Raw genomic sequence first — 27,091 nt, forward strand, 5'->3', positions numbered from 1 at the left:
CCTCTGGGTCACTCCCACGGGCTCCTTTGACAAACCCGTTCACAGGGCCGTTTCACTCATTTATTAAGATGCCGCCCTTCCCCCCAGAGTGCCCAGCTCTTTCTTAAAGTTAACCAGTAACTGGTCTTTTTGTTTCTCCATTTCTGTGTGAGAAGCCCTTGCAACTGTTCCCACCAAGGGAGCACTTGTGACTTTTGTCCCCTTTCTCTCTCTTTTGGGCCTGCAGAAACCCTTTCATGTCCCTTTGTGTCCGAGAACTTCACACCGCCCCTCCCCCCACACCTCACCCCCCACCATGAGCTAAGCAGCCTTGCTCTTCTCAGAACTCCGGACTCTGCTCCCAATGAGTCCCTTACCCCTCTCTCCCCGGCAATAATAACTCCAGCCAGGGAGACCTTGGGCTCCTCCAATAAGGTGCACCTTGAGGACATGGTGGGGAAGAAGTGGCAGCCGGAGAACAGGGATGCTCACATCTGAGGTTTGGTATATTCATTTGTGCAGTGTTTTTCCTTCGCGTGGAGCTCTTTTCCTGATCAAACATCAGAAAGCCCGCCGAGCCAATTGCCTGGAAAAGAAATGACAGTAGGAGCCGCACAGACTAAAGTCTTCTGTCAGCACCCACCGATGTAAAACAGGTTTACACGTTGCAGCAGAGAATCAACTGTTTGACTTCTCTAAGCCAAGGGGAGTTTTGGTCCTTAGAATCTGAGAAAATAAGTTATTTTACTTTTAAGTTCATGTCTTCACCACAACCAAACCAGGACTTTGTCGCAGCATTTTCCCTACCAGGTGGAAGGTTTGCAGTGGGAGGTCCAAACTCAAGGCCCTAGGGTCGCTTGCTGGAAAGGTCTGCAGTCTGCAGCCTGGGAGCATGTTCTGATGTAGAAACCTCTTCCTGTTATCGCTCCTAATTTGTGCACTTAATTGACAGCTTGTTAACAGTTCATTAGGAACACTGAGGACCATGTGGCAAACGCAGATCTATCTAGTGGAGAGGAGGACATGGTCCCTTCTTGGGAGCCACCGTTTATTCAACTTCACCAGAGACAACATCGCGTGGCAGAAAACAGCCCACGGCCTCCGTTCAGAGCGAGGACATCCTGTCCCTTCCTGCTAACCTCTCCAGCTCCTGAGCCGTCGCCGCCTGCGGCTTTGTTCTGTGGACTGGGAATCTGTGGGTCCCTGAAGGGACATTCACACAGGTTCCCTGGGCAGCAGAGGGAAGACGTGCTCATTTCCGAAGACACATCGGCCACTTTGAAAGGCTCTGGGATGACAGGGCACCACTCACCTTCCTGACTCCCACCGGACCCTCCATGGGACCTCCGGAGACCTTAAATGATGTCCTTTGAGGATTGTCATCGTCATTCCAGTCCTTCCGTGGGTGGGGAAACTGAAGGCTTCTGCTAGGACCAGTTCCAATCCCAAATTCTTTCCTGTAATTCTGTGGTCCTTCCAGGGATCATTAGTTGCCCCTTCATCTTTGTGTCCATCACACTTTGCCCTTCCTTCTCTTGTCTATCATCACATTGTGCGATTCCTGCAGAGGTGTCCTGTTTGCCCTGAGCATCTGTGTTTGTTTGTTTTTTCCATCGCTGGACCCCCAGCACTCTGCAACCTGGGGATGAACGTTAGGAGTGACTGCTTTACGTCACCTTTAAGCATTCAGGGCTTGACCCTTCCCTCATCACCACCAGCACACGCCTCACCTCAGTCCCAACCCCCTACAGGCATTGCATTGGAACTCGTGGAATAGTCCCCAGGCTGCGCCTGTGTGCTAAACAGGCTGGCTTCTACAAAATAAATTCCGCCTGATTTTATGCCATCACATATCTACTGAGTGCCTACTGTGCTCCAGAACTTGGGTACATGGTCGTGAGCAGAACAGACACGGTTCCTGCCCATATGGATGCCACTGATTATTAATTACAGTAATTGCTGTAGATTATAAACTTAGGAGGAGCAGTCCATCTTTCAAATGAATGCGATCATTTGAAGCCCTCTGGAGCAGAAATATGCTAAGGCATACCACTCTTTTTCCAAGCGCATCCTCTGCTTCCTTACTCCTGGAGCCGCCTGCCCCCCCCCCCCCCCCCACCTACACATGATACCATCTTGTCGCCAGAAAGAGCTAGCACAACAAGCTTATGAGCTTAAGAAAAAAATTATTTGAAGAGTCCTTCATAGGAATTTGACATTATAAGCTTTCTTTAAATGCTTTTACTATCGAATACATGTTGAAAGATATGCCAACCTCATGCTTGATCATGCTTGGCCAGGCTTTATTTGGGTAATCCTAAGGTATTAGCTGATAACACTTGAGCTCTTGAGCTTTGTCCTAAAATCTTTCTGTAATTTTCAACTTGTATCAGGCATCTACGTCTGAATAGTCAGATATCCATAGAGCAGTCTGGGGGAATCCCACCTAGGTTGGGGGAGTGGGGGGAGCTTGTTTTCTTAGAAGCTTTGTGCTGGGGACATTTTTCTCCATTGAAAGGAGGCCTGTGGTTACGACAGTTCTTTGGAGGACTGAAATTAATTTTGTGTGACATAGTTGAAGCTGTCAGAGAATTCAGGAGTTCTCCATTTGAATCCCCACACATCAGGCAAGATAAAGTAACAACCCTGAGCACATCCTGTTGATTGTGAGGGGCATTTGTTGGGGTCCCTCCCTTATCTACCCCCAGCTTCTCACACTGAGGGAACTGGATTTTTACTTTGAGAATTTCACCCCTCTTCATTCTCAGCCATATAGTTTGGGTAGGATTAACCTCTTCTCCAGCTCCTGAGATGAGCCCTGATTGGCCTAAGCCGGCAAGCACTTACACTGATTGATTCAGAAATGGGCATTCGACCTACTTGTGGCCAATGGCAGAAGGTGACTCCATGTTGTTTTAAAGTGAATGAATCAAACTGAGAGCGTCTGTCAGCAAACACCTGTAGCCTGTGTTTCCATGGTGTTAGTAGACTTTCTGGAATTGCTGTCGCCTGACCTGAGGAGGTCCCGAGTCAGGCCCACTGCTGAGGGCAAAACAAGAGTCTCCCTTGAGGAAGATGACCAGCCTATGAAAGTCTAGGTTGGGCCTCAGACAGGAACATGGCCTTGGGACCTGGAAAAGGCAGTTCTTTCTGTCCTTAGACCTCACCTCTTTGGATCTAGACAAGGAGGGCTCTAGAGAAGCCTGAGGACATGGCTGGAGCAGGAGTAGGGAATGTGGCTTCTGTTACACAGAGGCAGGCTCAGAGCAGGTGGGGAAAGGTCTTGGGGCCCTGTGAGGGAGGAGACAGAGTTATATGTCACAGTCCAGAAAATCCATGTGTGTTTTTCTGTGTTAATGTCCTTAAGCATAGCCTGACCATGTCACTGTCTGGTTTGCATTGCATGGCGTCTGCTGGTCTGAGCTAGACTAAGCCATGCTGGTCATAGCAGCGGAGATGAATGAGACACCCCAGGAGCAGGAGAAGGAGGACCCCGAGACCCGCTGCCCCTGTGTGTGGAGATGCTTGCTCCGTGACAACCTGGTTGAGGTTCAAATTGCAGTTGGGCACAAGCAGGCGCTTCACTCTCTGGATTACCTGAATCTGCCCACCCTTTGAAGTTTGCTGTGGACAAATGAGTGAGCTAAGTCATTGCCGATGTTGGGAGCAGCAATGCCAATGGATTCCCCATATCCTACTCCCTAAAGGGGATCAGATGTTAATGCTTTCCCTGCATTCTCCATTACCCCAAAGGAGCTCAAATGGACTGCTGACACAGGAGTTACCTTTTAGGGAGAAACAGTTTGAACAATGTTATTGATTTTTATCAAGGTCCTGCAACTGTTCAGATTGCCAGTGTAGCCATTCCCACAATTTTCAGTGTGTGGCTGGGCCGTGATAGGTTTTGGTTGTTTGGAGGCTCTAGGGAAATTGGAACCTGCTATTTATGTTAAAAGCAGTTTTCAAAGTTAGGCTTTTTCTGCATATTATTCACTAAGTAAATAATTGAGTGTAGCCTGTTAGGAACATCAGTATGACGGCGGCACTACACGGCACCAGAAACCCCGGAGGTTCTGGGCGAGAGGCTGGGCTTGACTCTCCAGGGAGGGTTGTTGGAACTTGCAGCTTTCAGGTTCATGGTACACTCACCAAATCAAGATCTTTAAGGATGACACTAAGAAAGATGGACAGTTTAATAAGGAATTTGCATTGATTCTCAAGATCAAATCAAGTGCTGCTGTCATTTTTTATCAGTGCCAAAAGACCTAAAATCAACCCTGTGCCCCAAAGTTCATTTTAGAGGTCTGTTCTCTTGCCAAACACTGCCATCTTCCTTGATTCAGTGTTTTAGTCTGTCCACTTCTCATTCAACCTGTCAGTTTCAAGCTTTACAACTGGGTGGGCACTCTTCCATCTCCACTGAATCCCATTGAGAAATCTCAACAACATCACTTTCTGGAATAAGCGACCTCGTTTCCTGACCTTTGGCTTACAGCCTCAGAATCTTAACTTACTTCCAAACTGACACTATCTTGATCCCATCCTGACACACTCTCTCTTCCCCTTGGAGTATGTGCTCTGGTATAAGCCCAGCACCTTTAAGAATTTCCCTCACTTTCTGGTCTTAGTTGCTATTTAGTGCCTGTTTCTTTCTTAAATCTCAGACATCAGAGACATTTTCCTGGGATCAGTTTTCAGCTGCAGCCCTAGCATTTCAGCACTTTTTAAATATATATATATATATATTACTGATTTTTTTTTTATAGTGAGGAAGAGAGAGAGGGATAAAGAGTTAGAAACATTGATGAGAGAGAAACATCAATCAGCTGCTTCCTGCATACACCCTACTGGGTATATGCCCCAGCCAAGGTACATGCCCTTGACCAGCATCGAACCCGAGACCCTTCACTCAAAAGGCTGATGCTCTATCCACTGAGCCAAACCGTTTAGGGCAGCACTTTTTTTTTTTTTTTCCTTTAAGGAACTACTGTGTTATTGCCTATCTATGACCCTTCACATTTCTGCTTATCACACTATAAATCATGCATGACCAGAACTGGAAAATTTTTATTATGTATAGAGGCTTTATTTTTTTTTATTTTTTAGTCTTATTTACCTTTGACAATGCTCCCACTTCCCCTAAACCCTTACTTTCTTTGTTTTGGAGTCATCAAACTATATATATTAGTTTTTGAGAACTACAGATTCTGTACTTTTCTTAGTGATTCTCTTCATGTATACTGTAAGTTAGACTGGTTATGCATATATTCAAATGTTTAGTTTTCTAGTGTATTGGAATTGTGTGGACTTCACACTTTTCTGTTCTTAACCATAGGACCTGAGCTAGTTTCTTTTCCTCTCTGGACCCCAGTTTACACAGTAATAAAGTGAGAATGATGGTATTTACCCCATAGAATTATTTGGAGGTTTAGTAGCTTCATAGTAGCAAATACCTGGGAAAAGATAGGTAATCAATAAAATTAGATTTTTAAGAGATATGTTTTTATTGATTTTTAGATGGAGAGGAAGGAAAAAGGATAGAAAGGTAGAAACAGTGATGAGACATAAACATCATCTCCAGTGGCTGAACCGTGGTCAGGAAACTAAGAATTGTGGAAGATGAATTTGAGAATGAACACCGAGATGTTTTCTAATTATAATCTGTGTTTCATTACTCTGCGCAAAATGTCAATGCTAAAATCATTCTTAAGCTAATAAAAATGCCAAGGACTACTGCATAATTTGGTTTCTATGTGCAATTTATCATACGTCTATAGATGCATTTTAGTGCCATGTGCAGCCTTTTAAAAAAACTCTCAAGCTGCGTGTAGCAAAAATGGAGGATCTCACTCAAGATCATGGCTTTGGGGCTCATGTGATTTCTAAGCTACAGAAAACATTTCTGGGGCATATGTGTTCCTGTGAGCTCTTACATTAGCATAAGGATCAGAAGGATGGTTTTGAATTTTCTGTTCAGATTCCGGTTTGGGAATTTATTATTTGGCTCTTTTACTCTTTATGCCTAAATCGGTATGTCCATTATCATCGGAGTCTTTGCACTATTTAATCGTTTAACTGGTATCGTTCCCCTTTTAAATATTCCTTCAGTATGATCATCCGTGGATTCTAGAGTGTGAAGATTCGGGTTTATTTTGGGCACCCTCCTAGGAGTTTAGGAATAGCACTCATTTTTCTCTTTCATACATTCTCCTGGCGGAATGCTTTTGCTAAATGCCCTGCCACGGTTAATCTGGCTCTCAGGGCAGCACGGGCCCTGTTTTCAGAGAAGAGCGAAGCTAGGTTGTCCCTTCTCCCCTTCCCTTTGGCGTCTCTCCCTCTGGCCCTTTGCTCATCTGGATTCTAGGGAACAGCAGCTTGTTCTAAACACCCGCACTCTCCTGTTTTGCTTGCAGGCCGCCTGCTTACAACCATTGTAATGTACAATTAGCGCCGAAGCACATGCAGATAATAAGAGAATCACCATAAAAGCACTAAACAGAGCAAATAACATTCCAGGCTGGATTTCATCCCAAATACCTGGCGCTCTGGAGGAGGGAGGTGCAGGAACCCAGAAGCCAAGTAAGATAGCACTCAGGTTGGCTGTGAGGGATTAGAATGGTACATGAGAATATACATACACACACAACCACAATGGCTGAGTTCAGACATTAATCAGGGCTGCACGGAGAGGGGGGAACTATAAATGTAGCTATTTTGCAGTGTGTGTGTGTGTGTGTGTGTGTGTGTGTGTGTGTGTGTGTGTTGCATCCTTTCTAATCTCCTAATGAAGCTTCTGTTCTTCAGAAAGCAAATCACTGGCCTCCGAAGGTTGCTGAAAATGATTTATTTTTGTTTGCACAACGTGAAGATAGCTAATCCTCCAGCACATCACATCACATGTGTTTTTTTCCTCAAGGTATTAGGGTATTAGTCTTCGCACAATATATACTTATTGCCTCTCTTCCCAGTTTTCCTGGTGTGTATTTTGATAGCAGAGGAGGACTTGCTGATGATTAAGAGGAAAAATAAAGAGAGAAAAATTCTTACGGCCTCTGATGATTCTTTGCTTGCATAAAGCAGATTCTCTGGGGCTTACCTCGGGGGGGGGGGTGTGGGGGGAAGAAACAAACAGGAGATACATGTTCTAGATGCTTACAGGTTAAACATTCTGTAAAAGGCTCAGAACCAGCCCTTCCTGGCAGGCTCGAGGTGGCTAATTGCCGGAGCACGGGAACCGTTAGAAAGACTTCATTTTCCCTGGGGATCGACACTCACAACAGGATAATGCTTACCCTGATACAAGTGTCACAGTGGGGACCTGGCATAATTTGCTGATATGATATCAAAAGTAGCATTAAGGTAATTACATTTTGCACTTGTAATATTTCACAGGCAATAATACAGTAGAAAATTGCACCTTTTTTTTTTTGGTCCCCTGGTCATTTAAAACTTTTTTTTTTTTTTTTAATGGAGCTGCAATGAAGTTGATGTATTTGATGGGTTGTTGTTTCTTAAATGTGTGCTCAATTTATAAGTGCATAAATGCAGTCATTAGCGCAACCATTTGGCCAAGGTTAAAGAATGAGAATAGTAAATGGGAACTGTTTCCATGGGTATCATAAAAGGCGTCTTTTTAATTGCAGTAGCAGAGCGATGAGAGAGGGGAAGAACCTTCTTTGCCAGGGGCAACTTGTTATAGTAGAAACACTGCCTAAGACATGGGATCTTCTGCCTTTGCTGTGTGACCTCAGGCAATTATTGAGCTTCTCTGAGCGACTGCTTCAAAGAATAGGATTGGATAGACTGATCTCTTATAGACCATCCCAGTGGCAATATCTATGATTCTAGAAAGAATTCAAGATTTTTTCCATTTATGTCCTTTGCAAAACATTTTCAGGGTTATTTTTTAAAGTCCTGGGTTTTATTTCACTACAGAGGTAACATTCTTTTTTTTTTCTCTTCCTTCCTTCCTTCCTTCCTTCCTTCCTTCCTTCCTTCCTTCCATCCTGCCAAGGGAGCAGAAAAGCCCTTTGAATATTGGAGCTTATACTGTTTTCTTTGAACTATTGAAGTTTTGGCAATGGCTTCTGGTGAAAACCACTACTGATTTAATTTCACCAGAGAAACCCTCCTCTTTCTGTGGTTCCAAGACAACTTGGTGAGGCATCTCCAATGCTGCCACTTTCTTAAACCACTGTAGTCACAACTTTCTCATCCAAGCATGTTTCTGGCAAATTTTCATTGAGCAACTGTTTTGTGCTAACACTGCTAGGAGGCTCTGAGCACACAATTGTGAATGAGATACAGGCCTAGCCACTTGGAGCTTAATCACAACAGGATATTATTAATTGCAAGACACAAAAATCCACTCCTCAAATAGAATTGAGGGGATCCACTAGAGCACATGTGTCAAACACAGGCCCGCGGGCCAAATCCGTCCCGCCAGGCCTTGCAATGTGGCCCGCACCACGCTGTCATCACTGCACTCTGCTGCGTTTCCATCACAATGACAGTTTATGACTGTTCAGTAAACCATTCGGCCCGCGATTTAGGCTGGATTTTAGATTTTGTCCCCTTCTCTGATTGAGTTCGACACCCCTACACTAGAGGACTAAAGCATTTTGTCTAAGCCTAGGGCAGGGATTAGAGCTGCGTGTTGTAGGGATTGAACAAAAGGCTTTCAGAACCCAGGGTACTCATCTCCCTTCCCTTCCCTTCCCTTCCCTTCCCTTCCCTCCCCTCCCCTCCCCTCCCCTCCCCTCCCCTCCCTTCCCCTCCCCTTCCCTTCCCTTCCAGATAGTAAATATTTTAGGCTTTGTGGGTCAAATGGCCATGTTAACATCTGTGCCATATTTGGGAAGGCTATAGAAATACTGAGTAATTTGAGACTTTGTTGTACAAATATACAAGTAAGTGGGTGGGTTAAATATTAAGTGCAACCACTAGAAGAATAGAAATACAAGCTACAGCTTTCAAAGCAACAGAATAAACAAAAGGAATTATGAATATCTTTGTCAATCTATAAGAAGTCAGAAAAGGAGAGGCAATGAGAAATCAAGAAAATGGATTTGCCAACAGAGGAAGCAAAATAAGAAAGGAGAAACAATTCATTAATCTTGACATACAGCTAACATATGAAAGGAAAGACTATCAGATTGGATCAAAACAAAATAAAAAATAAAACACCACACAGTCCAGTGAGATTTTGGCTCAAAATTTTAAAGGACCATCCATCATAAATTGCATTAGAAGAGAAGAACTTTCAGAATATTCCTCCACTCTAGCTTAGTCCAGTTCCTACCAAAGATTTAGCAGATAACTCGCCTAGTCCTTCCCTGAACTGAAAGCTCAAAAGTGAGACAATTAGAAGATACATAAGCCTTTCGATTTCTGAAGTTCAAAGATGTAATGCTTTCCTGAATGTGACATTTTTGTGGGCAGAGCTTGGTGCTCACATTCCAGAGAAACCAGGGAACAGTGGATTCTACTGTCCATTGGGTGGAGGCTGGCCTTGTCCCTCGGCCAGTTAACATTTTGATTGCAGTCTCAATTTTCAGTGTCACTGGCCTACATAGGAGCCTTTTGCAGATGGACAGATGCTTGTTATTACCACATGCTTACAGGCAGCATGGACATTGGCCTGTGAGAGGCAGGAGAGGGCTTTTTACTCCTAATACATTATGAAAATTTGATCAGAGCTGGAGATTTCTGTCATGGATGATTAGTATCCATTCAGATTAATATTCACTTTCCCTAATTCAATATGAAAAGTGCCAACATAAGAACATTTTGCCATGAGATGGAGAGAGAATGTGGAATGATGTCACAAGGTCTAGAGCAGGGGTCAGCAACCTTTAAGACATAAAGAGCCACTTGCACCCATTTTCGAAGGGAAAAAAAAAAACCTGGGAGCCGCAAAACCATTGCGACATTTAAAACAAATATAACACTGCATATATTGTTTCTTACCTTAATGCTATATACCGGATCGTGCAGTTAGCTGTCAATCTGAAGAAAGAAAAGGACTTTTCCACTTAACAATGTAAAATATATTTTTGCAAATTAATAGCTAATTAAAATATTTAATTTACATGGTTAATGGGATTTTTGCTCCTGAACCTCAGTGCACAGTGTCTGCACATCAGGGCTGTAAGACGTTACCTTCATTTTCACACGGGCTTGCAAGTTGTCATCTGTGAGGCGTGATCGATGTTTGTTTTTAATATAGTTCATGTTGGAGAAGACCTGCTCACATACATATGTGGAGCCAAAGATCGACAGGACTCCAAATGCATACTTTTTCATGTTTATATAAGTGTTGGGGATGGCATTCCATGTTTCGAACACAAGTTTGTCCTGTTTGGGAAGGTTTTCAATATCACTCCATTTATGATTCTGAGCCAGAATGGCCTTCTGACGGGCAACATCCTCAAGAGTAGCGGCCAAGCATTTGAACTTGGACACCCATATATCTTTGTCGGCTATATCGGCCAGTTCCATCTCAAGATCAGGTTGACTTACACCTGCAAATGCAGTCATATTCAATAGGAATGGATCAATCGCTAGGGGAGTGACAGGGAAGGATAAAGTGGTTTTTTCCTCTCTGAACTCACAGAATCGTTTCCCAAACGAACTTTGCATTGTGGTGATTGCAGACTTCAAATATTCCAAATTTATCATATCATGACTTTGTTTGAACTCTCTCAAAGAGGGAAAGTGAGAAAGTGTACCTCTCTGTAAATCTTTGACAAACACTATCAACTTGCGCTCAAATGCCAAAACCTCCTCCAGCATGTGCAGGGCTGTGCCTCCTTTCCCCTGAAGGGTTGTATTTAGTGTGTTTAGATGTGCTGTCATGTCTACCATAAAATGTAATTTTTCCAGCCACTCTGGTTGTTCCAGCTCAGGAAAGGTGAACTCTTTGCTGGCCAGAAAAGTTTTTACTTCTTCCAAAGATGCTACAAAGTGTTTTAGCACCTCGCCTCTGGACAGCCACCGGACCTTGTTGTGGAGCAGGAGGTCAGAATATATGCTTTCCACCTCATCCAATAGCAAACGGAACTGGCAGTGGTTTAAACCCTCTGCCATTATCTTATTAACAATCTGAATGACCACATCCATCACTTTTGTGCATTCCAGGGGAAATGTTTGAGCACACAATGCCTCTTGGTGCAGGATGCAATGAAATGAGAGCAGCGTTCTACCCAGAGCCTTCTGCAGTAGAGCCACAAAGCCCTTCTGTGCTCCTCTCATGCTCGGTGCCCCATCAGTAGCCACTGAGACCAGGTGGTTGGTGTTTATTTTTTCGGTACTTAAATAGTCCAGGACAGCCTTACAGATATCCTCACCCCTTGTTTGGCCGTAGTCCGGGGAGGAGGCGGCACTGCCAACAGCGCTGTAGAGCAAGTCCCCGTGCAGCTCCCGGAAGATGACAGGGGCAGCGGGTCCGGAGCCACTGGCAGCACCGCATCCTTGCAGCGAGGCTGCGCAGCCAGGATGTTGTCGATGCTGAACATGCTGGCAGGAATCCCGGAGCCCCGTGTGGGGCTGGGACCGGGACCTGGACCGGGGTGTGCAGAGGAGGAGAAGCGCCTCAGCATGGGGGGGTCTGCGCCTCCGGAGCAAACCGAAAGAGAGCGCCGGTGAGCGCGGCTGCTCCCTCCCCACCCCACCCCTGCGCCTGCCTCAACAAGTCACCTTTTTTAAAAAAAACACAACTCATCAGGCCACCAATATTCTGTAAATTAAATTAAGTAAATTAAATTTAAAAATGTAGATAATAATTTAATTAATTTATTTTAAAAAATTTTATATAATAGCCACAAATTTCCTACAGTGTACATCTTACAAAAGGACCTGTCTCCCATGCTTAACCAACAACAAAAATTAGTATTAGAGGTAAGTGATACAGCTCCCCGCCTGGCCCCTGCTGTCGGCCCTGCTGGGAGCCGCAGCAAAGGTTCAAAAGAGCCGCATGCGGCTCCGGAGCCACAGGTTGCCGACCCCTGGTCTAGAGTCTCCTTTCTGAAAGATAAGATATTATACTTTCCCACCCTCCTATTCATTCTTTTCAAGAAAAACATAGCCTCTTTTTTTTTTTAATTTAGTAGATCCCCCTGGCTTTATTGAGATATCTAATATAATTGATATATAACATTATGTAACTTTGAAGTGCAATTATTTGTTATACTTATATATTGTTAATGTTTAATTACCACAGTAAGGTTAGTTAACGCATCCATAAACTGACAATTTCGATGTTTCTTTCATGGTGAGAATTTTTATGATCTACACTCTTAGCAACTTTCAAATGTACAGTATTGTAAACTCTACTCACCATATTGTGCATTACATCCCAAACTTACTCATCTTATAACTGAAAGTTTGTACCCATTGATCACCTTCACCAATTCCCTTTAACCCCCTCTCTTGGCAACCATCAATCTGCTCTCTGTTTTTATGAATTAAGTATTTTTATATTTCACCTAAAAGTGAAATCATATCACATTTGTCTGTCTCTGCTTAACTTACTTAACTTAGCATAATGCCCTCAAATTCCATCCATGTTGTTGCAAATGGCAAGGTTTTCTTTTTAATGGCTGAATAACATTCCATTATATCTTCTCTCCAAATCCCCTATTATCCCATTTGATGTATGTGGAAACTGAGGTTTAGAGGCGTTGTGGCTTACCCACCCTCATTCAGCCAACAAGCAGCAGTGTAAGGCCCTGACTCAGCAGGTGGGACCGGGATTCGACTACATGGTGCACTGTTGTCCCTGAGATGGATGAGAAGACTGTCATTATCTTATTATTATTGTTATTATTATTGAAGATCTTATAGGCTCTGTACCAGGATTTCTCAACCTCAGCACTATTGGCATTTAAGGCCAGGTAATTTTTGTTGTGAGGGCTGTCTTGTGCCTTGTAGGATATTTAGCAGCATCTCTGGCCACTACCCACCTCATCATCTCACCAAAATTATGAAAATCAAAACTATCTCCAGAATTTTCCAAGCGCCCCTGAGGGGCAAAGTCTTCCCTGGCCAAGTACCACTGCCCTAGACAGAGCTCTTCCACCCTCTGCTGGAGCATCTCACAAAGTCTGGTGTAAATCCTGCTTCCTCTCTGCCCATCTGTGTTTGATAGGAGCTATTGCTTACAGAGATGGGAATAACTCAAAGTTTTGTTTTAGTTGAGGATGGGTGTTCTGGGTCCTGAGCTTTTGCTGTGATAAAGGCATCTGGCTTTTTACTCCAGTGAAAATGAGAGGCTTCTTCATGCTTGTGGCAGTCACGCTGGATGTCTGCTCAGCCCCTCTTCCCTGGGACCTGCACAATCCGCCCACAATCAGCTATGTGTCTGGCCATAGCTGAGGGCCCCGGGAAGACATCTTACTCCAACTGGGCCAGTCAGTTTTATCTGTTAGGAGGTTGGTAGAGGGACCAGGGTGAGTCTCTCTTGATGGTGAGAGCTGTGACCTGCAAATGCAGCATCTCCGGTGGCCGTCTTCCTGCCCTGTGCACTAGCTGGTGCAGAACAGTGGTTCTCTAAGTTGGTATCCAGACCAGCAGCATCACCGGAGAGCTGGTTAAATTGGGAATTCTCAGGCCCCTCCTCAGACCTACTGATTTGGAAACTCTGGTGAGGAGCTCGGCAATCTGCATTTCAAAAAGTCCTGCAGGAGATTCTGATGCAATGAAGTTGGTATAGAGGATGAGGCAGACCAAGGGAATATGAGCCCCAGGAGAGAAAGAAAGTTGTGGATGAGACAGCTTCCCAGTTCTCAGTTCCACACTTCCTGATGCCTAGCCGTGGGCCTGCCCTTGGCTTTGGTAAAATACTGCTATGTCCTAATAACAAAATACACTCACGACTTAATTTTTCCCCCTGTTGATTGAAATAGATTTCTTTTGCTTGCAACTGAAAAATCCTTACTTATTCACCTTACCATGTGACTCCTGTAGAGAGGAAATTATATGGAGCAATATTACTCCAGCTGCTCAGGAAAAGACTGTAATTTTATGAAAGGCTCTTGGAAATAAACTTAAATGCTCCAGAGATAAGACCCCATAGTTTTATCTTATTATCAAGCAAGAATTTGTGTGTATGTGTGTGAGTGTGTCTACTTAAAGAAACTTAACTACTGAAAAAACACTCCCCGCCCCCCACTCCCCCCATTTCTCTTTGTATGTTTTATTCTTCATTGCCAAAGGGTTGGTGTTTTCCTGAGATTTCTCCCACTTGGTTATCCTATGTTAGCCTAGAGCAGTGGTTGGCAAACTGTGGCTCATGAGCCACATGCGGCTTGCTAGCCCCCGTTTGCCGTTCTGTTGATTAATGAGTTTGCCGACCACTGGCCTAGAGTAAAGGAAAATCTCAATCAACTGACAAATATTATCAAATGCCTGCTCTGTGCCAGATATTTGGAGGATCAATTAGTTATGGTTGCCAGATTATCTGGGAGCTTATGGTTTGAGAATGCAATGATCTTACTATTGTATAATACAGTGCAGTGTGCTAAGTCCAGGATTAGTTCATGGACAAGGTTCAGAGGAAACCCAGAAGAAAGTGATGAGCCTTCAAGATGGCAAATTCTGGAAAAGGGGGAAAGATGAGGTAAGGCCTCCTAGAAGTTCCACCTGAATGAGACTTGGACATATGAGTAGGTGCCCACCAGGCAGAAACGTCAAGGAAAGGAGAATGTTCCATTTGTGGTTTGAAAGCAGAATTTTCTTACCTCATTCTTGATTCTGACTGACTTGGAGGGATACAGTATTATATAAACATTGAAGATCAAGGTAAAGACTTTTCTAATTTCCCAAGGCCACTAGAACTGCCTCCGTTATAGCACTGGCAATTCCTCTTCCTGAACAGAATTTATTAACTGAACTTTTAACGGGATGCAACCTTTTAAGGTCCTCCCTGTAAGGAGAATAGACTGTATTTTGGGTTATGCCATCTAGGAGAAAAATAAAAATATGAAGGGGGGTGGGGGTGGGAATCCCTATTAAGTTTTATAATTATAACATGAAAATTCAGTTAATTTCTTTTATCATGGTGAGTCATTAAAGACTGAAGTAGATTCCCAGCCTTTTGTCTCCAGAACAATCCCCTGGAGGCTTAGCGCTCCTCAGGCGAATGGGCCTGATTAAAGCGGGGCACCTCTCTCTCCAGATTACTGCCCTCCGTCATTAGCATTACGTTATCTTGCTCTTCAGACTGATTTTTAATTTTTATGCTGCAGTTATAAATGATTTACTGGGACATTCATCGCCCAGCCTGTCCTGAGTCATTAAATTCACTTAGGTTGAATGGCCCGATGTGCACCTGAAATTAACCAAATCAGTGACATTATCTCTCAGGATTTTTCAGAGGCTTTCGAAATAGAGGAGAGACTCCTTTCTCCGTCTCAACTCCTTGGCTTAATGGGAAAATATTTTTAATTGATAAAAGAGGTAATTAGCCAAGGCTAAGAGGTGCACACTAATTGTGCAGTATATCTTGCAAAGTTAGTTTGGCCATGGATTCTAGACTAGAAGATGACCCAAACACAGATATGGGTGCATTCATGCGAGGCCGGTTTAAGTGCAATTTATCTCCCTCAATCAAGTCCAGGGAAGAAATTGTATTAGTGTTTACTGGGCACCTACTGTGCATCAGAAACTCTCAGAACTCTCATAACAGTCCTTTTGTTCCTCTCAATGTTCTGTTTGTGTTGTGTCAATATAAGGAATGGAAGCCTCCTCAGGCTCGGATGAAATGGAGACCAGATGTCACTCAATCTAAGGAAGAGGAACCAAGAGCGGGCCCTCCATGCTATCTCTTTATCATTCAGAAGCCACAATGGTGGTCTCATTCTGCTCTTCTCTTTCTCATAACATCTGTGTACTTCAAAGCTCTCTTCTTTCTTGATTGGCCTCATCTGCTCTTCTGTCTTGTGCTTGTGTCCAAATAGCTGTTCCAACTCCATCCACTCAGGGCCCATCAGCTCAAGCACCCACTGCTGTGCCCTTCTTAGCTGAAATTCTCTGTAGAATGTCAGAGGTTTCTTACCAGCTAATGAGTTTTCTGCCTTTGGGTCAGGAATATGCCCCTTGTCCAGAGGGGCAGAAGTTGTGGGAGAACAAGTAGAATGGGAAAGAACTATTTCTTTGGTGCCTCTTTAAAACAGGTTTAATCCTTTCCATTTTCCAGAGGAGGAAACTGAGACTAATGAAGGTTAAGTTCTTTGTTAGAGGTCAGACAGCCAGCAAGAGTCAGAGTCAGGAATTAGGGACCAGTTGGGACTGACTCTATTCCCCTGCTTTCCACATGTTGTGCCTATTTTTTAACATTGTGCTGTTGGTTACACAAGGTGTAAGAACAGGGGAAGCTCACCAGCCAGGCTGTTGAATTTGGTATGGGGCCCATTGACCACCTGGGCAGTGCAAACAATACATTTTGCCCCATTCTCTTCCTCCTGTGTCTGTTTAGGAACATGGAAATAATTCCACCCTCCAAAAATGAGAGATGAAAGGGGAGACATCTTGCTACACCTGAGCTTTGGAAATAGCCCCAAGAACACCTGGTTGAAGAGTCATAAAGGGTGTTTGCAGGGCTTTGACAGCAAGGCCTGATAAGAGAGGAGGTCAGAAATTTTCATTTTCCTCACTGCCAGAGGAAATGTGCCTCCATTTACTTTATCAGCTATGTGACTTCAGTCAATTACATTACCTTCTTATCCTGTTTCCTCATCTGTAAAACCAGGATGATGTAGTTGCAAAAATGAAAAGGGGCAGTGTAAGTTACCAACACGTATAGTCCCTGACACAGTCGTCAACCAATGACTATTGTCTTCCCTCCCTTCTGTCTTGTCAAGACATTTATGGGCATGGCCTCTTAATGATTATAGCCTTGATGTTAGCAGTTTCTCTGGGTCTGAGAACCCCCTGGAAAGTTCTACTTTTACTATTAATAAAAACTCAGTGAATCCTCAGCCCAGAACAGACAGATTTAGCAAACATTTCTAAGGGTAGAAACTGAGATTGAGACTTGGCTATACTTGGTCCGATGTGGAACAGCTTTTTCCTTGCCCTGATTTGTACTTTGCAGTAGTTATTGTTATTAGGGATGTGTGATGTGGGTCACTTGCTAATAATGTTGGGTTATCCCTTAATCCTCGTATTCATGGGTGAATTCAAGAAATGATGGATCATGACATCATATTAAAATTTACCTCCTATTGCTGGCTGGCATTGTCTTTTCCTTCTCCCTATTCCCTACATCTGTCTCCCACTGGTTTATTTGAAAGACACATGAGCTGGAAAGCCGAGCTAAATGATGCATTTTGTTAATATGGTGTTTTTTCCATAGGTTGCTTTAGATTTAGACATTTTTGTTCCTATGGAACTCACAGAACCTTCTCATAGTAGTTTACACCACACAATGGCTTTTGAAAGAATAGAGGATCTTTTATCATTTGAAAAGTGTCTTGTCTTTGGTTGTTTTTTTTTCACCCCATATTCTTCAGGCTCATTAAGCATAGACTATTTTCTCTAAATTTCTTTGTACATCTAATTCCTTTTTCCCCCTCAGAAATAGTTATGATTTTTGATATGCTCAAAAATTTTTGGAAAATTCAGAAAAGGATAAAGAAGAGTATCATTAACCAGCCTATAGTCAGGACTGGTGTTGTTAATGTATTGATATACTATTGCTAAGATATTGGTGAATTTCTCTCCATTGCATTCTTTGTAAACAGATTTTTTGAAAGTATAACTGACATAAAATAAGCTGGGCATGTTTTCAAGTGCACAATTTGATGAGTTTGGGCACACTTGCACGCACACTTGTGAAACCATCACTGTAATCAAGATAAATGAACCTCACACTCCACCTCCCTTACTGCAAAGTTTCCTGATGCCCCTTTTGTAATCCTTCCCTCTTGCTCCTCCCCACCTTCCATCTCTGGGTAAACCTTGCCTGATTAATTTTGAGGGCATGAAAGGCCTAAATTCACTTTCAGAGATGCTTTCTCTGAAATCTCTTGCTCAGAGAGCAACTCCAGCAGAGGCAAAAGGCACAACAGTTGTGATATCGTTGTGCTTGGGTTCAAAGTTCCTCTCAAATCTAGTCTCACTTAATGATGGATTCTGCCTTGGATGTCCAATAAAACAGATCGTCATCTACCACATTTGCCCTTTAAGACTGTGTTTTCCTGTTAATTGAGCATAATGTCACGGTCGTCTTATTTTTAGTCAAAATGTTTCAATGAATTTGTTTCACATCCTTAATTTTTTGGTCTTGAATTCTTCATCAGACCCTGAACATGGATTGGGAGATTTTTGCTTTTACAGATTGTGCCTCTTGAGACATGTTGGATATTCTTGTCATTTTCACACTGTTTGCCAAAATAAACCTGTGGCAAGAACACTGTGGCAAAAGAAAGCGTTCTGCTCTGACAGCAGATGCTGTTCTTTAGTGTTGCTCAGTTTGGGGACCCAATGCATGCACTTGGAAACTCGCAACAGCATTGATCAGCAGCCAGCTGCGTCTGGGCGTTTTCCTAAGGTGGCCGTTGTCAGTTCATTATACTAGCTTCTTATATTTGCAGATAGCAACTTGTTCTAAGAGTTTAGAAATACCAAGTGGTAAGACAAGATAAACATAGCATGGGGTAAAGGCTTATATAGATACTTGCTCCACCTCACATCCTGCCCTGGTATTCGAGGTGACTGACCACAGGCTATGGCCCATTCTATGATGTTTACACAGAATGACAGAAATAGTTTCAGGCCTCTGAAAGCTGTCTCTGTGCCACACGCCCACTGTCCTACCTTCTGACTGAGGCTTCTCTCCAGACCTCGGGAGGCAGCAGGGCTGGGTCCTCACACAGACCCAGAGGCACCAGGTCCTGCATGTGCACACTGCCTCCTGCCACAGAGGCACCAGAGCCCAGGGAGACACCCAGGCAGGGCCTCAGGATCGGGGTTAAGGCAGGACAGTGGTCAAGCCAGAACCTAATTACTAGTATAGCAGCAGGAAAGAAGGCGGGAGCACGGAAGAGGGGATTAATAGGTAAGACTGAACTCAGCTGCTGATGTTGGGTACAAACCAGGGTGGGATTATAAGCATCTGATCTTAATTTGAGCCGTGAATGCCCCAGAGATTTATTGGTCTTCAAGGCTGAGCTGGCACTGAATCTGGGGTTGGGGAGTTTAATGGATCTGCCTCTTTTGCAGCGTTCTCTGGCAGACTGTGTTCCAGCCATTTAGGACTTTCATTATCTCTAGGATGTACCCTATTGGCTCTGGCCTCTGGGCCTTCACATATGCTGTTCTTACACCTGAAAGACTCTTCTAGCCCCTACTGTTCACTAGGATGGAGTGTTCTTGCATATTCTTCAGGTCTCAGCTCAGCTGTCACTTCCTCCGGTTTTCCCTGATACCCTAGATCAAGTCAGGTCTTCATGGTACAGCATGGTGGTTGTACCCCTTTAGACTCAGGCTACCCGAGGACAGCTACTGTCACTGTCTAGCTTGCTTATTGTTTTCTCTTCCAGGCCTCGCACATCCTTGTAACTTAGTAGGTGCACAATAAATGGATGTTGAGGAGAAGAAGAAAGGAAGAAGAAACAAAGAGTGGAAAGGGAACCAGAAAGGAACACGATGAGTGCCTTCCTTTGCTGAAGGGAGGACAAGAGCTGATCCCATCCCACCCTCCACCCCTAAAATTGAGAAGTCCTGAGGGCATGATTTCTCTCTTAATGATCTAACCTCACTAACTTACAAAGAGCAGGTGTGCAGTGGAGGTTGTTGAATGAATGGAATCATTCTAAGAACTTCTTGGCCAAAGAGTTAAACAGCTAGAGAACTAACTACTGTTTTTGCCATAAGCTTTGAGCAACCACTTGACTTTTAGAATATGTGCACATACATAAATGCTTGTAAAATTAAAACTCCTGCAAAGATGAGACAAGAACCAAAATTCTCACTAAGTTACCCTGCTGTCATCACCAGCCAAATCAGATCGGGTTGTGAACTTACAACCAGAAAGTCTCGCTTGTCCTAATGTAGTGAAGCTGTCATGCAGCATTTAAAGAAGATGTAATGTTTAAAGTCACAAAGACACTTAGAGAAGATGCAGTTCACCCACTGGACTAAAATATAGATTTTGGCTTCACCATCTGTAAGTGAGAATGGAGGACATGATTTAAACGCTGGCCACGGAGAGCCTGAAGTTTGGGCCTGACCCACCACGTATCTCATGCGTGCCTTTGGGAAACTTGTTCGGCTTCTCCACTTCCTTTCTCTCCTGGAAAATGGGAAAGACGAGACCTGCTTTGCAAGGGCTGTTTTGAAAACTGGACACAAAATGTAATGCACCCAGCAGAGCCCTGGCCGCCAGGCACTCATCCCCGATGGCATTGTTTAAAAGTGCCTCTGCATTTTAATTATTTACAGGTATCCTGGCCAGGCTCAGGGGCATAAGGAGCTCATGAAATTCTGCTCTCTTGCTGGGAAGAGGTGCTATTTCTTTCCTGCCCGTGCCCTAAAAGAATGAGGCAAGTGGCAGAGAAATAAGAAAGCGAAGCCACAAAGAAACATGGGAAACAAAAAAGGAGGTATTTGGTTCCCGCTGGATCTTGGAGTTACCCTGGAGGGCAAGGCTCTTCTTTTCCTGCCTCACTTTACCCTCCTCAGGTGTTCCTGAGGAAAGCCCCCGGGAAGGCGGCCAGAGCAGGATCCTTGTGGGCACAAGAAGGAAGGATCTGGGTTTAGCAGCCTGCTCATTTCTCCAGAGCTCTTTAAAAAATGAAATTCAGCCGGGCCAGTGAGGCTCAGTGGTTGAGTGTTGACCTATGAACCGGAAGGTTGTTGTTTGATTCCAGGTCAGGGCTCATGCTCTGGTCGTGGGCTCAATCCCCAGTGGGGGTTGTGCAGGAGGCAGCTAATCAATGATTCTCTCTCATCATTGATGTTTCTAACTTTCTCTCCCTTTTTCTCTGAAATCAATAAAAATATTTTTAAAAATGAAATCCATATTCAGACAGTTTTAAAAATAACACTTCTCTTCTTATTTCATAGGCAAATCACACGTTAGAAAATTCATGAGCAAAATGAAGACAAAAGTTATTCCAAACTCCACTGCTAGATAACTGAAACCATTTTGGAATCTATCCTTTCAAAGGTTTTTCTGGACAATGAGTACATAAACAAACATGTTCTTATAAAACCAGTGAGATCGAATGGCGCATACTGTTCTATAACCCGATCCTTTTCACTCAACAGCTTTCCATGTCAGTAAATGAGCGCATCTAATGTCATGATGGGTGACCTCAGTGGACACCCAGGGGGCTGGCCTCAGGCACGTTTGGTGCTCTCCCTGGGCAGAGACAAGCTTGTGTTTGTCTCCTTGCTGTGAACAGTGACTCAGTGAACAGCTCCAAAGTCAAACCTTTACACACGATTGTTCCCTTACAGTGAATTCTCACATCCAGTCTTAATTTTCTCAAGAAAAAAAAAGACAATGTGATTAAAATGTTTAAATCATAAGTGGCTTCTTTGGCAAGGAGGAGAGGAGAAGCTGTAACTCGGCCTTACACTTTTCATCTTCAATTCTGTTCAACCTCCAAATTGATCTCAAGTGCAACCTCATGTCTAGTCAACAAACTTAAGAAATAAACAAGAGTCCTAACCAGTTTGGCTCCCGGTCCCAGTTTGATTCCCGTCAAGGGTATGTACTTTGGTTGTGGGCACATACCCAGTGAGGGGTTTGCAGGAAGCGGCTGATCCATGTTTCTCTCTCATCAATATTTCTAACTCTCTATCCTTCTCCTTTCTTTCTGTAAAAAATCAATAATATATATATATATATATATATATATATATATATATATATATATATATATTATAAAAGAAATAAACAATACCTGGTACCTGTCCTTAAAAGTATTTTACATATTGAAGGTAAGAGACAATTATCTCTAATAAATGAATATTTTTTCCCCTCTCATTGAACACAAAAGTATCTGGCTTTTTCTCTCATTTAACACAAAAGTACTTGGCTTTTCATGATAAGAAGCAAGGACGAGATGGACATAATAATATTAATCACAACCAATGTTTGTAAGAACGTGTTATGTCTAGGAACTATTTATATATTAAATGTTGTACTGAATTATATTCATCATTTAATTCTCACAGTCTCTGAGCAGTCCCACAGTATGGACATCATATTGTTGTGGAATTGAGGGAATAGGAAGTTGGGTAACTTGCCCAAGGTAACTCAGCTGGTGCATGTGGAGCTGGGATTTGATTCTGGGCTCTTTGAAGTTGGTGCTGCTGAAACACACTGTCCCTGGGCTGGGAGAGTGCTCCCTGCTGACCTGGAATAAGCATTGTGATTGAACCTTCTAGGTACTGTGGCCTGAAAACCCGCTTGCTGACGTCCCCCTTGGTGGGGTTCATGGTGACCAATCAGTGCACCTTCCACGCTCCAGTCAGCTTCCCTCAGGTCCCGGTGGCTGCTCTGGCCGTGGAGAAAGTGGGCCACTCCAGTGTGCATTACCGCCTTGCTTTGTTTCCACCCAAGCCTGCCCAGGAGCCGCCCAGAGCAGACCACCATGACCTCAATGACGGCTTTTTCTTTGGCCACCCCAAGCTGGCGCAGTTTGACACTTTGGCCTGTACCACTGGGTCCTCGGTCCACGTTTTTGTGAATCCAGCCACCAGCAAGCCCACAGGCCTCCCAGAAGACTTCAGGAGGGGCCTCCTGAGGCTGAGGAGGCTGGCTCCCGTGTGAAGAGCCTGTACGTGAAATTGTGCCTGTCAAAGAATAAAGTTGAGATTATTCTCTAAATGATTTCCTTTCATTCCTTAGCATATATCTTTTACCCTGAAAATCCTGAGGCTGAGGAGGCTGGCTTCCATGTGAAGTGCCTGTATGTGAAATTGTGCCTGTCAAAGAATAAAGTTGAGATTATTCTCTAAATGATTTCCTTTCATTCCTTAGCATATATCTTGTACCCTGAAAATCCATTTCTTAAAAGTTTTTATGACAGTCATCTCACTCCACTGATGAAGCCTCTCCTTGCAGCAGGCCCAGAACTAAATGCTCACAACCACCCAACGAGGCAGGGACTGCTCTTACCTCCCTTTTCAGGAGAGGAAAAAGAGGTCTGCAGAGTGGAAGTCAACTGGCCTGAAGACATTCAGCTAGTGAGTCCCTTGGACTCAGAAGTCCACCTCAGGGTCCTCTCTATGTGCATCGTAATCTCCAACATCTGAGCAGCAGGTGCCACACTTCCGGTGGTTTGTGATCACTCATCTAATAGGATCCGTTGATGTCCTCAGCTTCTTATAGTTAATACATGAATTCTTTTTTTAAATAATGTGAACTTAAAACACACACACACACACACACACACACACACACACACACCCCCCTTCCTTTTATGAATTTAAAACAGCAAGCACACCTTTGACAATTTTCTGATAAATCGAAAACCTCCTTCAGTCACTTATGCCATGCACTGAAGCTTGAAAGTAGGGACAATTAAATGGAATCTTTGCTGCTGAAACACATGAGGACCCTACTTTGGTGTCATAATCATAAAGGGTTACTATTTCTTGAGTGCTGACTACACCCAGTGCTTTATAGTCATTACTTTAGGTCATCCTCATGTTGCCTGTACCACGGGGCTCTGGCACTATATGAGATGAGAACATTGGGGCTTTAAAGATAACAGTGGGAGTTGGGGGAGGAGTTCTAGTCACCTCTGTCTCCATCCTGTGACAAGGAAACCTGCAGGTTTAATCGCTCTGGGCCCCAGGTTCCTCCTCTGCAAACATGACTTTTTTCAGTTGGATCCCTGAGTCTTTTTAGAACACCCAGAGACTCTTGATCTGCTTTTTCTGAATCAGTTCCAAATCCTGCCTCGACTAAACAGCCTTAGAATACAGTCTCCAAGATAAAAACAGTGCTAAATGCTATTCCCTTGTCATTTAATCAATTCAACTTCACCTAGTAATGGATCGATTTTGAGGTTTTAAAACCACTTCACACAATAATTCTAGGACTCAGAAAGACTATTAACCAGCAGCCTACTGTTTGTCGGTATTGATTTGTCTGACCTCTGGCATTTGACCTGCACAAAAAGATTACCAGGGAGAACTCCTTTAATTTGTGTCTCATGTTTAGGTTCTCAAAGTTCTTGCATGGGCATGACCTCACTTCATCTTTGTAGCTACTCTGAGAGGTGTCCCCATTTCCAGTCAGACAGGCTCTTCTGCAGGAAGGTAACTGTCAAGGTCATAGAGCCCCAGGGAGGCAGAAGTAGAACTTGCATGCAGCCAGGCTATAGGATCCATCTTTCCATGCCACCAGCTCTCCATCTCATCCCAATGGTCCTGAGTTTTCAAATGACAACATGCACTGCCATGAATTTTTAAAATTATAGTAACACTAGCAGTGGTTTCACCAAGAGGTTCTTAAATTGGAGGCAACATAGTAGAGTAATTAAGAGGGTGGGATCCTCCTGGATCTGCCATTTCTAAAGAGGGGAACCACAGGTTCCAGTTTGCCCCGGACAGGGCTGCTTGTCCCAGTGTGATGGCAGGCTCACTCCTAATACCGTGGGTCCCAGGGGTAGAGTAAAAATGGGAAAAGGTCTATGGGCCACTCCACCATACTTCTTCCTGCCAAAGGGCTGTGTGTGTGTGTGTGTGTGTGTGTGTGTGTGTGTGTGAACACCCCAACCTGCATGTTCAAACTGTGAAAGAAAAAAGCTACATGCTAACCTGACAAGCTCAGGGAAGGCCTGCGTGGCAGTCTTACATACCCAGAGACCTAAGATAACCACAAAAGATGGTTTGAAAATTAAGTATCTAACAGGTTATAGTAGGTAGTCATTTCCCAGATATTTTCCCAGACAAAGATCAACTTTGATCTTTTTACTGAACCCATTTGCCTTTTTGCCTCTAAGATAACATATCTGTGAGATGTCTGGGTAACTTGTAACTTCCCTTTTTCCGGAGCCCTTGGGGCACAACCAAATGTGGTGAGCACCAGGACAGATGCCTCAAATTCCTTCTCTATCATGTTAATTGTTCCTGCACTTACCTGTGTACACCTCCATCATTTTACTTTTTATCCAATCCCAGGAGTTTCCCACCACTTTGCTTTCTCCCGCCTCCTTACTCCATCACCAATGAATTTCATGTAACCCACCTATGTCCCTCCTTTGATTTCGGTGTATAAATAGAGAAATGTAACCCGCCATTCTTTGGAGCATTATCTCAACCCCTTGAGTTTCTGCTTCCCGGCAATTGTCCACAGTAAGGCTCAAATAAACTCTTTAAAAAATTCTTTACAGGTTTCGATGGTTTTTTTCATTAACAAAACTGAGTCCACCAGCTGCCCCTGGGATCCTTTGGGCCTAGGTGTGTGCACATCTGTGGCTTTGTTAGCATTTTGGAAAATCCACCTGGGAGATGCACACAGAGGCTCTGGAAGATGTTTGGAGTTATTTTGGCAGGGAGTTCTGGGTGCTGCAGGGACCTGGAGCATGAGGCAATGGCCCTGGCTCTGATTGAGCAAAACCCTTTGGCCCACGCACTCTTCAACCCATGAGGGAGATAGATCCCAGCCAGAGGAGGTGCAGAGTGGGTCTCTGAATCCCACGGTGGGCAAGACAGGTTGCCCCGGGTTTGGGGAGTTACTGATTGAGACTGTGCCCCTTCACTGGCAAGGATATTGTGGTCGGGACAACCAATTATATAGTCACCTAATTTGAGTTGTTTTAACTTTGGGCATTATTTCCCTTTATAGTTCTCTTACCTGTAAAATGACGAAAATAGTACAGTTATCACTGTTTACCAGAAATAACGTTTTTGCTACACCAAGGTTTTCACCCTACCCCTCTGAGCAATAGCAGGATGCACTTTCTGCTCCCTTGAAGTTAGAGGTAGCCATGTGGCTTGCTTTGACCAATGGAAATGAGCATGGGAGGACCAAAGTCCCTTTCAGGAGTGACTACATTTGGTTGCCTGACTTGATTCTCCAGGGGACATGGATGTGGAGACACGCAGATGAGCCCCGGGGACAATTGCCCAGAACCACAGCAGACTTTGCAAAAGCAGAAATTAAACCTCTGCCACTTTAAACCACTGAAATGGTAGAGTTATTTGTTACCACAGCACAAGCCAGCTTACCCTCTTTCTTACAAGTACCAACTTCACAGGCCTGTTGTGAAGGTTACATGAGAAATGTATGTGAGTACCTGGCAGGGTGCCCGGTGCACAGCTATTTGTATTTTTCAGAAAACAAATGCTCCCACAAGAAAAGTATTTCACTTCATGTGCTTCTATGAGGAATGAGACACTGTTTTCTATTTGATGAGGAAAATTAGAGGTATTTACAGCTCATAGAATGGTGGGTATCCCCAACCCTGGACCCCAGAATTAAGAGTGTTGATAGACTCTGAATATATCTCCAAATTCATATAAATCCTTTTTTGAAATATATTTTATTGATTTTTTTTTTTTTACAGAGAGGAAGGAAGAGAAATAGAGTTAGAAACATTGATGAGAAACATTGATCAGCTGCCTCCTGCACACCCCCCATTGAGGATGTGCCCGCAACCAAGGTACACGACCAAGGTACATGCCCTCAATCAGAATGGAACCTCGGACCCTTGAGTTCGCAGGCTGACGCTATATCCACTGAGCCAAACCGGTCAGGGCCAAATTCATGTAAATCTTATTACTCTAAGTACTGATGACATAGTCTTTCCACTTCTCAGTTTTTTAATACTTCCGTGTGAGCCACAGCATTGAGTATGATGGCACCTAATGGTTTTCAGTGAGAAATTCTAACACTATAAACCCAGTTTTAAGACTACAGAGAGAGCTACATCTAGGTGCACATACTAGGGGGAAGCCAGATTTTATTAGAAAGCTGGCAAAATGAATCTAGAGAAACTTTAAAAAAACCCAGCCAGCCATTCACTACTTCACAATGTTTTAGAGCTGAGCTAACAAGTAGCCACATGTCTGCTGTTTGTTGGGCACTTCTGAGCAGGTATGATTCGGGCCACTATTAACAAGAAACAGCTATGATAATCCAAGCGGG

At 43.7% G+C, this 27,091-nt stretch overlaps 1 protein-coding gene across 2 annotated transcripts in view; it reads left to right on the plus strand.

The window, feature by feature from the left end:
* The window catches only part of LOC118712760, a 109,444-nt gene extending 86,625 nt beyond the window's left edge, over positions 1-22,819 (plus strand). For both annotated transcript variants that reach the window (XM_036426856.2, XM_036426855.2), the window contains exon 3: positions 22,378-22,819. In XM_036426856.2, the coding sequence (XP_036282749.1) occupies positions 22,378-22,762 (385 nt within the window). In that variant the 3' untranslated portion in view covers positions 22,763-22,819. The remainder of the gene's footprint in view (positions 1-22,377) is intronic.
* The last annotated feature ends 4,272 nt before the right edge of the window (positions 22,820-27,091 follow it).

Source organism: Pipistrellus kuhlii, unplaced genomic scaffold, assembly GCF_014108245.1.
Source record: "Pipistrellus kuhlii isolate mPipKuh1 unplaced genomic scaffold, mPipKuh1.p scaffold_m20_p_9, whole genome shotgun sequence".
Lineage (NCBI taxonomy): Eukaryota > Metazoa > Chordata > Mammalia > Chiroptera > Vespertilionidae > Pipistrellus > Pipistrellus kuhlii.